At 35.7% G+C, this 14,549-nt stretch overlaps 1 protein-coding gene across 10 annotated transcripts in view; it reads left to right on the top strand.

Annotated features, from left to right (window-relative positions):
• Positions 1-14,549, top strand: part of LOC141402809 (uncharacterized) — a 152,442-nt gene that overhangs the window by 40,497 nt on the left and 97,396 nt on the right. For all 10 annotated transcript variants that reach the window (XM_073984791.1, XM_073984792.1, XM_073984782.1 and 7 more), the window contains one exon: positions 7,186-10,999. In XM_073984791.1, the coding sequence (XP_073840892.1) occupies positions 9,683-10,999 (1,317 nt within the window). In that variant the 5' untranslated portion in view covers positions 7,186-9,682. The remainder of the gene's footprint in view (positions 1-7,185; positions 11,000-14,549) is intronic.

Here is a 14,549-nt window from a genome sequence, read left to right as displayed (position 1 = left end):
CAACAAAAAAATGTTTACGAAACTTTGTATAGAAACATTACCCTTAACAGGTTGCAGTTAATTCAAAATCGCAACCAAAGAGGAGCATTTCATGTAATGGTATCAGAAACGAAATTTATGAATTCAAGTATCTATTCAAGAATAATTCTATGTCAATTGGATCGGTAAATTCGGTTAAATACGTAAAAATGTATAAAAGAAAAAAATGTTATATCACCATATCGTGATATAACATTATGTTAAATTCAAAAGCCATTCACTGAAGAATGATAGCAAACAAAATGTCTTATCTTGTTGTATTTATGTCTTTGCACAATTGTGGGGAACACCCAAATTACAATTTAGTGTGCATTTCGCGGTGTAATAACAAAAATGGCGAAATATATATCTGTAAAATACCCATTATTTCTTCTATGTCTTTGTTTATGCTTAGGGTCGTTGTTTTGGTAGTACTTACATACATACATATATTGAAATTTGTTTGAGTTTTCAGGGTCAACAGGCCCAAATTTCTTGATGTTGTTCGTTAAATTATTTTTTAAAACATCTAAATAAACCTCCACTGTTGTTGTTTCCTCCAAAATCTGGATATTACCAACGTCACTGTTGGTATACAGGCCCATACCATAACTGACAGTTTTCCAAACTTTACGGTAAGTATTAAATTTTTGTTTTCCATGGCTGTAAGGGGTTTTCGCAATACTTTTGAGGCCCATCGTGATAGTACAACATAATTTCAGACTCATCAGAAAAATATAACGTCATCCCGATAATAAATATGTCGTGAAAAGTTGTCTGTAATAAGTCTGAATTGTTTCTATAAATTGTGCTGGGAGGGCAATGGTTTTTACCTAGTCACTCGTGATGAAGGCTTGGTATTATGTATGTAGCACTTTTATGACTTTTCCTTGTGACACTCTTGCTCCAAAATCTTTTTTAATTAGAAAAACAATTTTCTGGTGCTGCTATGGGGTCTCACGTAGATTTCTTTAATCATTCTCCTGGTATTTCGTGTGGTTACAATTTTGGGCCTGCCAAGATCTTTAGTTTGATGCGGTGCGGTATATTATGTTGTATACAGTTCCCAGCTTATGAGAGGTGATTTTAGCGGTTTCTCTGGCGGATTTACCAATATTATAACTGGATTAGACCAAATGTAGCATATTTTCACTTTTTCTGAATATACCGTCTATGTCACACAAACACAACAATTGATTTATAATAAAAAAATTATGGATCTACATGTCCACATACCATAAAAATCCTTAATTTCAAAAATCGCGGGAAAATCCCAGAATTTTATTCCACATTCATTCATTTTGCAAATATTTAGTTGACACCACAAAAACCAGGTACTTATCCTTTTTGCCCGTTATTTTTGTTATTTCCGATTGTTTTCTGCATTTATTGCCTTGATGTTGTTGTTGTAGTTGACTAACTGTATACACTGCACCCCGGTTATGTACCTCTCTGCTTAACTGCCTTTCCCGTTTAATAGCCTCACAACATAAATCCCCAAAGTTTTTTCATATAAATGAGTTCAAACTGTCCCGGTTAACTACTTTTCTATAAGTACCCAATTCGGATATTTGACCGTCAAATATTTTCCCCAAAAGGAACATTTAATAATATTTTTATCGGTTTAGTACCCGCACTGGCGTATTTCTGAGATAATCAATTTCAATGACATCCTGATGAAGATGTCCATTGTTATGTTATGGTGTTGGGCTCACAGATGACTAAAGGCCTGGGTACATAAACTGCCTCGCCTACTTGTCTTGCTTGCTTCTGATAAAAGAATTTTCGTAACTACTTTTCCCGCATTATTGCCTCTATTTTTTGAAATTTAATGAGAGGTAGTTAACCAGGGTGCAGTGTATCTGTCGGCAAAGCCTACGGATACTTCATAACTTAATTAACCTTTCATGACCTAAGGAGTTTGTATTGACCAAACAGTATGCAAAGATCGTTTCGCTGGTGGTTATCCAGCTCATCTGGCATATCAGATGTGATTGGCTAGACATTTATAAACCTGTACTATAACTATAAGATTATAATCTTGTTTGGTTCAATAAATAAATTCGGTCTTCATTCCTTCATTAGTCATTTTTTTGCTATGTAGGGAATATCGGCTGTTGTCAATATAGTGTAAAATATGCTTAAAATTTTCAGTCAAAACTATCCTATTTTGGGAGCTTGGACCTTTGGACATTCTTCAGGCTTAAGCTCTTTTTTTTAAGTTTATGAATGTATGTGTGAGTTTCTGAAGGCTGATGAAAATTAAAATGTTTTGATTTTTAAAATGAACCCCATCAGTATTGTGAATCATATTTATTTTCAAATTCTCAATATACATTTTGAAAAAAATAAAAAATATGGCATTTTTGAAAATGGTGTCCACTGTAGCTGGAAAGCGGATGATCCGATCTTCATCTGTTTTGTGGGATTACTATACACATACGCATGAAAGGCAGGTAATGCCGCACAACAAAGAAATAATTAGAGCAGACCGATAGTACTACTTGCCACCATAGATGTAAAAAACGCTTTTAATAGCCTAAGATAGATAGATGTGATACATACCATGCAGACAAAATATGAAGCCCCTGCATACCTTCTGAAGATAATCAAAAATTATCTAAGTGAAAGGGTACTTACGTATAACACAAAAGAAGTTAAAAATTGAAAACAGTTTACGTCAGGTGCCGCAGAGGGCTCCATCATGGGTCCTGACCTTTGGAATATAAATTACGATGTTATTCTGAAAATAGATATGCCTGATAACACGTTTTTAGTAGAGTATGTAGATGACATCGCCGCAGTAATACAGGCAAGAAACACATAGGATGTTCAACGCAAAATAAAGCAAGTAATGATCCGAACCAAAACATGGTTGTAGTCACAGAAAACAGAATTAGATATGCACAAAACTGAGCTGGTACTACTGACTAGAAAGCATACATATACCTTTTGAAGACGATATGAGGATAAACGGCATTGTTATCCGCACACAGAAATCTGTCACTTACTGTGATATACAACTTGACATTAAACTGTCGTGGCACGAGTGAAAAGTACCGCCATAGCAAGGCAACTATACGGATGTGAAGCCTGGTCTTCGAGCCTCTCTACGAAACGAAGAGCACAAACATTTTTTGAAATTTTGCCTGTTTGGGAGAAAACTTTTTTTTATGATTTTTATTAATTTTCTCGTTTAGAGTTAAGCTTGATGATCGAAAATTCTTTGCAAGTGAAAAGGGAAAATTTGTTAGCAGTGCAAAGAACGGCAGCAATGCGTGTTTCATCTGCATATCGCACAGTTTCCGTTGTGAGTTACTGCTGAGAGCGAAGAAAATAGACGTAGACAACGCTAATAGTGCAAACTGGAGCGCGAAATAAAGCGGAGCTTGGACGCAAGGAAGATTGACAAGAAGGATCTTAGGCCATGCGAAAGCGGTGCTGAGGTGGATGCAGCTCCCAGAGGAGAGGAGGTGGGCTTTTAGTCGGTACGAAGAACGAGTCCGACACATCACGTTGAGGGACGGCCCAACGTGAAGGCATAATGCATTTTTCCAGATCCGCTGCGAAAAATACACATAAAAAACTTGTCCTTAAGCAAGAGACTTTAAAAAAATGTTTTTTAAGTGATATATGGGCAAATCCCAGAAACAGTCTACCAGCCAAAATTTTTTTTATTTTATCCAAATTAATTTATTTTCTCATAGAAGATTAGACTGGATATCTATTTTTAGAAATATGTTAAAACTTTTTTTTCTATCATTATTAACACAAAAATTATTACAAAATTCTACCCTACCTCAGGTTTTTTAATTTTATACAAAAATTGTAAATTTTTTACATGTTCATATTATTACTTTAGTGTTAGCATAAGTGGTAAACTCGAAAGCCATATTGTTATTCACTCAATTCTCTTAGATTTTGACAGAAAATATAATCGTTTACTATTTTGGAAAAAGTGAAATTAGGTATGAAAAGACAGATCCAAGTGGTGTAGCGTTCGTCACGAAAAATTATGTTTTTTTTTTTATACTGTGGGCAGAAATTTCTTTTTTTTAAATTCATCTATAAATTTAAATTAAATTGATATCCTGCTTTTAAGGAAATAGAAAAAATCTACAATAATAAAAAATAAAAAAATTACAGTGCATTAATTTCTGTAGCGTTTGTCACGATTTGAGTTCTCCCAAAAAATAAAAAAAAATGCCTTTTAATTCTGTTTTCACTTTCTCTTGTATTCTATTTTTGTTTTATACTGTTTTCGTCACGATTTGAGTTCAGTTAATTGTTAAGAAACTTAAAAAATGAAATGATATGTATTTCAAAGTTATACTTATTTTCTGATGGATGTGCAAGTCAATTTAAAAACAAGTTCATTTTAAGTAGTATACCCTTTTTCAAAGAAGAATTTGAGTGGAATTTTTTCCAACTGCTCACGGAAAGGGTACAGTAGACGGAATCGGATCTATCGTAAAGAAAAAAATTTGGCAAATGGTAAAAGCTCAGAATATTGTTCTTAATAATGCCCATGATTTTTTTAAATTGGCAAAAATTAATATAAATGGTATTTTCATTTTATATGTAAGCAGTAGTTATATACAAAAATCAGCTGGAATTCTTTCGGAGAGATGGGCTAACGTTAAGGGCATTCCCGGATTAAAAGCAAACATTATTTTTCGTCATATAACGAAAATGCGCTCGAAATCGCACTAACGTCAGATTCATTAAAACAAAAAATTTATTTGTAAACATATACGCATTGATAAACTTATTTATGAACATAAAATATGACTTAAATAACGTTATTTACAAGAAATATACATTGTTTCGTTAAAATAAATACGCTGGTTTTTATTTACTATATACTGGAAAAAATGTAGCGTGCATCACGTAGCGTGCGTCACATTAGGTTCGCTGATTTAAAAAAAATACAAAATTGTTTGCCTAAAAATGAATTGTTTTAGAATTCTCTAATGCCATGTTCATACCAGCATTTGAATAACGTCGTTTGTTCTCGTAATTACGTACACGAATTAACCGGTTCATACGACATGGTACACAATTCATAGCGACATGATTCATATTTTCATAGTTTTTGTTTACTGATTTTAAAGAAAGTTTCAGCCAAAAGAGTAAAGTTAATTGATATGAACTGAAAAAATATTTGTCCTTCTTTCAGATATCTATTTATTATTAAATTATATTAGTTTCATTCATATTTTCTATTTTTCTCACAATTTTGGTGTTTTCAGTATATTTTCAAATTTTTCATTTTTAAAAATTAACGAGAGAGATACCTGCCAAAATAACTTTTTGGTATACAGACTTTCCGGCAGGCATTTGATTTTTGTTTCTAAATTTGTAAGCAAATTTGGAACGACGGACAAGAAATGCAAGTGCAATGGAAGAGAAGACACAATTTGCTATGATTTGAATATATACTAGTTGTTAAACCGTTTACTTTTCATTCATATTTTGCAGTTTTTCTAAAAATGTTTGGGGTTTTAATAAATTTTTAAATTTTGTATTTTTTCTGTCATAATTAATTTATTTCGATAAATTCTCTCATTTGTTAGAGATGGGACATATTTTATCGTCGTTCTGAGAGTAATTTAAATTGAACAATGCACACAAATCGTTGTTCGTTCTCAATATTTTGTATGGGAAATGAAGTAATTACATCGTAATTTGGTGTCGAACAACGAATAGAGAGCGAAACACCGTCAGTCTGAACAAGGCTTTATACTCATCTTTCTTTTAAACTTTTCATTTTGTGTGCTTTATTATGCAAAATTTGCTACAAAATATGAAAACATACCACAACGTCGGAAGCTACTTCCACTTTTTGTAGCGTGCGTCACAATAACTTATAATCAATTTTTTCCGCTAATTATACTTGTTAAAAATTTTTTTGTAGCATTCGAAAGTGCTCTCAAATTCTATTATATACCATGTATAGATTCAATGCATCTATCTGGAAAGTTCAAACAAATTTAATATTTATGCCCGAAAACGCGTACAAATGTAGCGTTCGTCACGCAGGATTGCCCATATGGCGAAAGCTGTTCATTTTTTAAATCGAAATTTTGACTTTGACATTTCACAATTTTTTTAAGGACAATATTTATGGGTTATTAATAGCCCCACAAAAATATATGCTGATCGGTTGTTTATTCGTTTTCGAGCTACTGTGGTGCGGTGCCCACTGCTTTATTAAAAACAGTGTTTCGTAGGCGGCAAAAAATCCGAAAGAAAGTTACGGTGTGACTCTATCAGCTGAAAAAATCTTTTACAAAAGTTTAGTAGATTTCTTGTAAAAAATATGAAAATTAGCTTTTTTCGTGCTCAGTAAGGGGTAGTTTACACTATATGTAAATGTCATATGACATGAAATGTTCCATCATTATATAGTCGCTAATATGTGCAATATTGGGGATTTTCCTTACGCGATTTACTTTGCGCGTCCACACCAGCAATAATGTAATAAAATTACGTCTCCACATTGCCTGCGTGGGTAGATATGAAATGTTTTTATTTCGTGTCATATGACATTGATAGATAGTGTAAACTACCACTAACGCAAACAAATTCGGAGAGTTGCAGAAAACTACGCCCAATAATTTTTTGGCTTTGAATTTTGAATGTTATAGCATTCATGTCATGTTGCATTAGCATGCATGCTATAGCATTTATAACGTCCACGATTTTGTTTGAGCAGATTTTACTGTTTAGTTGTTTTTACAGTGTAACTATTTTTTTTATATTATTATAAGAAGAAATAATTTCACATAGCAGTGCAGGCGCTGGATTCCTGTTCTATGAAAATTTGAAATGAAAAATATTTCCTTTATATTTTTTTTCATTTGACAGTTTTCTCCTTTATAAAAGTTTTCGTTTCACATTTTCATAGAAACAAAATTGAGCCCCAGGTGTAGAATTTGGATATGCCCTACTGTATATAAAACTGTTTGTGTATGTATGTGTGTAACTTAGATGAAAAATTTAACATTTTGTTTTTACCCCGCCATAGTTGTTTATTAATTTGACCTTTGCAAATTATATTGACGCTGACATTGATTCAAATTAAATTATAACAACAACAACTAGAGCAAGAATAAAGTAGTACTAAATTAAAAATAATTTGTTTTCTCTTTTTTATATTTGCAGAATTAATAAATAAACACATCAACGGCAACGGATATAAAAGAGAACAACATAAGACAAACAAATGAAATAAATGCAATAAATGCCCAGAGAGAAAAAAAACAGAAAGAAATAATAAAGCCAAGCAATCAACCAACAAACAACTAAATAATAAATTACAACAAAAGCAAAACTACAAAATTAAAAAGTGCAATTTTCTTCCTCACACTTTTTATGACAAGACAAAGAAAACAACGTTTAAAGAAAGCATATTGAAAGAAGAAAACATAACAATTTTGTATAATAGAAACAGGAGAATAAGACGAAGAAAAGCATAAAATAAAGTATTTTCTCAATGCATTAAAAGTTAAGTATTTATTTAAAGAATCCAACAACTACAACAAGGAAATTAAGTAAAACAACAACAACAATTTATGTGCCATAATTAAAACAAGTTTAGATAAAAATATGATATAAATATTCCTAAAAAACATAAAAGCTTTAAAAAATTATTTATAAAAAAAGTATATTTATTTTATTATAAAAAAATTACATGCAAAAAACATACAACTTTAAGATAAGCAACAAAATAACCAACCATTTAAGTAAGACAAAGGTGACAAAATCAAAACACCAAAAAAAACAACAACAAAACCAAACCAATAAAAACAAGAGAACGGAAGTTATCTCGCTACCTACCACCCACTATTCTAAGAACATCAAAAAAGAAAGTAACAAAACCCACAAATTTGACAGAGTGTAAACATTGTATTCATAACAGTATTATTAACACATAACCCCCAACATCACTTTGCCAACGCCGTCATTTGAAGTCTTGGCATTACCGCCGCCATCGTCATTGCAGCATCATAATTTAGTTCAGTACTCGATGAGTGTGTGTGTTTGCATACCCATCACCGCAAATCACACTGACAACTGTAAACATCAACAAGAACAACAACTGCTATTTACCTAACAGCTGTTGAGCTGTTGTTAAACAACAACTACAGCAAAACCAAAAAAAAGAACCCGCAACCAAGGAGAGATTGTCTCGGCAAAAAGCGAGAGTGTTTTAACACCATCACTAACCATTATTGTTGTTGACATCATCATCATCGCCATCATCCTCCTTCATCAACCAAACCAAGGGCTGGCTACTGACTACACCCAGCCGCACAAACAAACTCTGCAACAAGAACAACAACAGCAAAAAGAATTCAAAAAGGAATAACTTTACAACCTCAAATAGCAACACATTACATTGTTACAGCAGAGTTGGGGACCCCCCACATTTACACTGAGAGTGAGAACAGAAAAAAACAAAAATAAAGCAGCAACACACAAATTGTGATTGTGCGTATGTATGTTCAACTAACTGTCTGGTAGGTTGCCATTGCTCGTCATCATCGCACATTACAACGAACTCTGTGGTGACTCCTTCGGTTGCCGTTTAAGCATACAGCAAAAACACAGCAACAGCAACAACACCAACAATTGATATTTAACATATGCAACCAACACACAAACGATTTGTGTAGTGATTTCGTTGTGGCCCCCATTTTTTGTGTCTCGTGTGTGTGCGCGTATGTCTTCATGTTTTCCTGTGTTCTGTGACGTAGTCAATCTTCATTGTCGTCTTTTCAGCTTCGGCTAGTGAAAAGAAGATAGATACCAAGGAGAAAAGTGTCTTCCTGTTGTATTTATTCGAGTGAGGAGAGTGTTTTGTAAAGTCAGTAGTGATTTGAGATTCCTTAACATACTTGTGGATTTGTGTTATTGTCTGTCCCCTGCCCAACAAGTCTACAAATTCGTTAGCTGATGAAGCACTAAAAAAGCAACACGTTTGTATTCTCGTCCTCCCCTGCTGTATTTGTGTGTACGTTTCTGTGGACATTTATAAAACGAGACATCAACACTCAGCAAGCAAACAAGAGGAAAATCTGCCAGCAGCAAAAAACACATTGAGCACTCACTAACCCACATACAAAAAAAGAACGTAACGAGCTAAACAGAGAACAACAGAAACAGACTGACTGACAGTCAAGCCAGCCAGCAGACACCACACAAGTCTGCTGCCGAGTTGCTACAACTGGAGGATTTCAGCATTTGCCGTGAAATTGTGCAAAGAAGGAAGTCAAAATAAACAGAGGGAGAAACAACCTCAATAACAACAAATACACTGGAATATCAAAACAAAGCTACACGCGGTTACAACGTCATTGGTTGATGGTGTTTTCCCAAACATTTGTGGGCCACCAGCAAAAAAAGAAAGAAGTACACAAAAAGCAAAACAGAACACACAAGTTGGACAGATAGGCTAAGGCAAAGCGGCAAAATAAAAGCGACCTTGGGTGTACCACATAAACACGCACACACAAATAGGCGCCGCCGCTGCTAACAACATCACCAACACCACCACCTGTAAGCCAACAAACATTTTTTGTGGGCCAACAAAAAACAACAACAATTTTCTCCATTTCTGTTACTTGTGTGTCTTGTTTCCTTGTATTTCCCTGTCAAAATGTCCTGCATCTCCAGTAATTTTAGTTCATTTTTCTTAAATTCCCTAAATGATCCATCGGAATTTTCAAAATATTTAAGTAATGGCGAATTGAGATTTTCCTCGTTTGAGGATTTTCAAGTTTATAACAACAGTTCGCCTCAACAATATCAACAACAGCAACAACCCCCACAACATTATCACATGAATGGCGGTCCAGATGGGGCAACGGATGACAACAATTCCAATTTGGAAAATACTCAGCCTCATGGTGGCGCCACACAAACGGGCCAAAATTATGCTGGAGCTGTCACCAACTATCAGCAGCAACAGCATCCGCAGCAGGTCCATGCAGGTCAAATGCATGCTCCACATGGCGCCTCTAATGCATCTGGACATCCTCTAATGCATCTACAACAACATCAACAAAGATGGGCACCACATCCTACAACAAATACTGCCCATCACCATGGCGGGGCAACTGCAGCCCCGGCTGGACAACAGCAGCACTTTGATGGTTCCTTTGAATTTATGAAATATTTACGCCACTCCAACGACTATAATGAGAACAGTCCCCATGATCCAAATCAACGGCTGACGTCGTCATCGTCCCATCATCACCCACATCATCCCCATAATGGCAATGCTTCCAGTGGTCCCACAGCCATTGGCACCAAACCAGAACCTTCCCTAAATGCCAACAATGCCAGTCTCATTGATTTGGATAATACACCGCATAAAGTTTCTCGGTCCGCACGCAAAACTCCCGCCAACAGCAGCAGCAACTCGAATAGCAGCAATAGCAATCATCATCCACCCACACCCATGGATGTTTACGATCATGACTCGAAGCACATGCTCTACGATATGCATCACATGAACTCTGTCCACAGTTCCAATTCCAATGAATCTTCCATGGAATTATCTTCGCTAACGTATCCTAATTCCCATTTGAATGCTTCCAATTCGAATACCTCATCGGAGGGTGGTGGAGGTGGCAATAACCAAGGTCACAGTGACTTTTCCATGTTAGGTGTGGGTGGCGGAGGTGGTGGTGGCGGCACCACCACAGCCTCCTCCACATCATCATCGTCGACAGCCAATGCCGATGCTGCTGCCGCCTCACCGGCTCCTCCCAAAATCCTGGCCACATTTACCATTGTTGAGAATTTCGAAGCCCATCCCTCGCACAAAGTGGAAGAGGGTATATTCCAACACATGAACAAGTTGCCAGCCAAGAAGAAAGAGAATCTCAAACAATTGGGTGTACGTTTTACCGGTCAAATGACACTCAACGATAAATCGATAATTGTGGAGAACTTTATTAAATTCTGTAAGGTAAGTGCAGCAGGTTTTTTTTTTATTTTGTTGTTTATTAATAACATTCAACATTCAGCACAGCTACTGGAAATGTGTGGCATTTCCATGCATGTACAGCATGTTGGTGGTTTTTTATAATAACACTTAGCAATGCAACAGTGGTCGATAAATATAACCTTCAGACATTGACCACAGTATTTTAACACAATAACTATAAAAGAAAGTGAATGTGGTCGGTCCATGTTTTGGGTACAGGCCCAATACAACATAGATCCCTAATTTTTATTGTATGTTGTTGATTTTCGTTTTGTTTTAAAGCGAATGTCCTTTATTTTCAAGAGACCAGTAGTGCGATTCTCTAACACATTTTTTGAGTTACCGACAAAAATCGGTAAAAATAAAACGCAAAATTATCAATGAAAAGTTCAAATAAAAGTTGGCAACACTCTTGCTATCGGTAGAACTTTACGACTGCTTTTTATTCGTCGCTAACTTACCGAAAAACATCGGTAATTACCGAAATTATAAGCATTTTAATTTTACCGACAATTGTCGGTAACTCAAAAAATGAGTTAGAGAATCGCACTACAGGGGCTCAATTCCGTTTCTATGAAAATGTGAAATGAAAAAAATTATAAAGGAAATAAATGTCAAATGAAAAAAAAAAATATAAAGAAAATATTTTTAATTTCAAAATTTCATAGAACAAGAATCCACTACCAGAGTCGACCTACAAAAAAAAAAAATAAATAAATATTAACAAAAATACGGATTCTGGGATTGGCTCCGTGTAAAATTAAAATTTCGCACATTTTATGCCATGTAACATAAAAAATAGCTTGAAGGGTTATCAAATTAGTGATTCTGTCATGGAATCCATTCTGCCATCCAATTATGAATCGAAGCGTTGCAAAAAAAAACATTACATTTACGAACACATACCATTGCACGAATGTTTCTGTGGCAGCCCAGCCAGCCTTTTTTTAAATTTTCAATCAAATTCGAGTCTTCTTCGATCCGACTGCGACACACGACTCTTATAAACAAATCACATACATATGTATGTATGTATGAGTCTTCCTCTACATTAGTCATTTCTGGCCATTTTCTGATGGTTTATAAAGTCTTTTTCGAGTCGTATTTTAATCGTTTATTGGTGATTTGTTGATTAATTTGTAACTCTTCCTTAGCGAGTCAGGAATCACTTTTTTATTCTTCAATTATCAGTCTTTTTTCAGACGAATTTTTAGATGAAAAAAAATAAAGGAATTTTCTTTTTCATTCCTCGCATGGCACAATTACCCAGGTAGTGGCATCGTAAAATGTTGAATATGTTATGTCAAAACTTTCTTTATGTTGTTGGGGAAATTACAACAAAAATTATTTTTTTATAAAGGGATTTGACTTTTCATATTCGATCAGCTGGTGTGATCCAACTACCTGGTAGTTCTGCCATGATTCCTCGCTTTGCAAAACTTGTCAATACTCTTAATATTAGGTGTGTCTTTTTACGTGATAATTAGTAATAATTATTACTAATGTTGCAGATTTTGACAGTTGTATAAAGCAAAAGTTGCTGAAAAAATGTTTCAGCAACATTTAGTAAGTAAAAAGACACACTTGACATTTATATCAAAATTGTGCAGTGTTTAATCACCTTACTTAGCTGGACCATTACAGAACATTTGTTCCATAGACCGAACTAAGAAAACCTCTCCAATTCTCTCTGTTTATTGCTTCGCTTTCTGGAATACCGCGCCTTGTCATTTCTTCATCAACTTGTTTGCCTTTGGCCTGCCAATTCTGCGTGCACCGCCATGTGGCTCGTATTTATTCGCTTTTTTAGCGGGTTCATCATCACTCATTCTTATTATATGGCCTAGCTAACGCAATCGCTGCTTCTCGATAGGTTTAACTATATTGATGTTGTTGTATAGCAGATACAGCTCGTGGTCGATACGACGTCGATATTCATCGTCAACGCAGATTGGTCCGTAGATCTTTCGAAGAATTTTTCTCTCAAACACGCCAAGCACTACCTTATCTGCTTGCGCAAGTACCCAGACTTCGGAACCATACATCAGCACTGGTAGTATCAGTGTTTTGTAAAGCGCTATTTTTGTTTGAGGAGTTGCGGCTTTGATTTTCAAGTGCTTACTTAAGCCAAAGTAGCATCTGTTGGCCAATACAATTCTTCTTTTTATTTCACAACTGATGTCGTTTGTTGTGTTTACGGCGGTGACGAGGTATACGAAGTCTTGTACTACCTCAATCAACTTGGTCTTCTCGCCGTTTACCGCCAGACCCACTTTGGCAGATTCACCTATCTGTTTAAAATACGATCAGAAGATACACAATTATAATCACTTTTCAAACACTTGCAGGATCTTTTTCTGATTAAGCATTTTTCAATCTGCAGATGATCAAGATATGACAATAAATAACAAAAATAATGGTCACAATTTAAACGCCTCAATGATTTTTTTTGGATTGCTTTATATTTTGTTAACGAATTTTAAATTGAAGTCTTTTTAGTCTCTTTCTGATCATACAAGCGACTTAATCAGTTTTTGATCACCAAAAGGACTCTTAAAAGACTCCTCAATGTGATAAACAAAAACAATCTTCCAAATGCTAGCTGGGAGTATATATGTTTGTAAGTTCGTTATTCTGCTTAATCTGGCTTTGGGTTTATCTCCAATTCTAGGGGTTGTAACCACAAAGCTACTGGAGTTAGTTGAGTAGGGTTGGCAGGGCAGTTGAAAAGGTGTAGTGTGTCTTGCGGGCCTGTGCCGCTGCTGGGAAGATTTTTTGCACGATGTCATCGATTCTTGCCCTATATGAATTTAGACAGCTGCAATCGATGGGGGATATTCTCGGAGGAACGCATCTACGACAGCACCTGTGATCTAGAGTTCTGGGTGGAGAGGGGGATTCGCCAAATGGTGATTAGGATAACTCTCACGGTAACACCCGAGCAAGTGCTGCAGCGAAAGCATGCCATTGTGTTGATGCACTGGAAAAATCGTTGACTCCTCATGTAGGTGGTCCACTGAAGACATGAGGAGGCACCCTGTTTCAGTTCTCAGGGCGCCATTCTAACAGGCTATAAAATTGAGGACCTTGTTCCTACATCTCCGCTTATAGCAGATAGCTACGGCATGCGCGGACGACTTCAACATGCTGTTAGTAGCCTAAAATCTGCTACCACCTGCCATGACATTGAACTCAGTGCTCGCCTCGCGATCCATGTGATGAACAGTGTGGCCGTAGATTTAGTGGCGAATATTTTCAAATTCCTCGAGTGGAAAAATAAATGGGCAGGTACCCGACACCAAGATCGTACAATCATCCACATACGTTTTGGCATTGAGTCGTCTGAAAGGGGGGTCGAATACAAGAGTGGTAGAGGTTAAATAGTTCCGGATATATCACCCCACCTTGGGGAACTCCCTGCTTCACTATAGGTGGCTTGCACTTTTTGCTCCTGAATTCCACTGTCATCCACACATATACCCAGCAAAATAAATTGGAAGTAGTGCAATGTGGACTAGTTCTTTCACGGCAT

The sequence above is a fragment of the Musca autumnalis genome, unplaced genomic scaffold (genome assembly GCF_047663935.1).
Source record: "Musca autumnalis isolate F117 unplaced genomic scaffold, ASM4766393v1 scaffold_4, whole genome shotgun sequence".
NCBI lineage: Eukaryota > Metazoa > Arthropoda > Insecta > Diptera > Muscidae > Musca > Musca autumnalis.
This window is presented reverse-complemented; position numbering and strand designations above follow the sequence as displayed.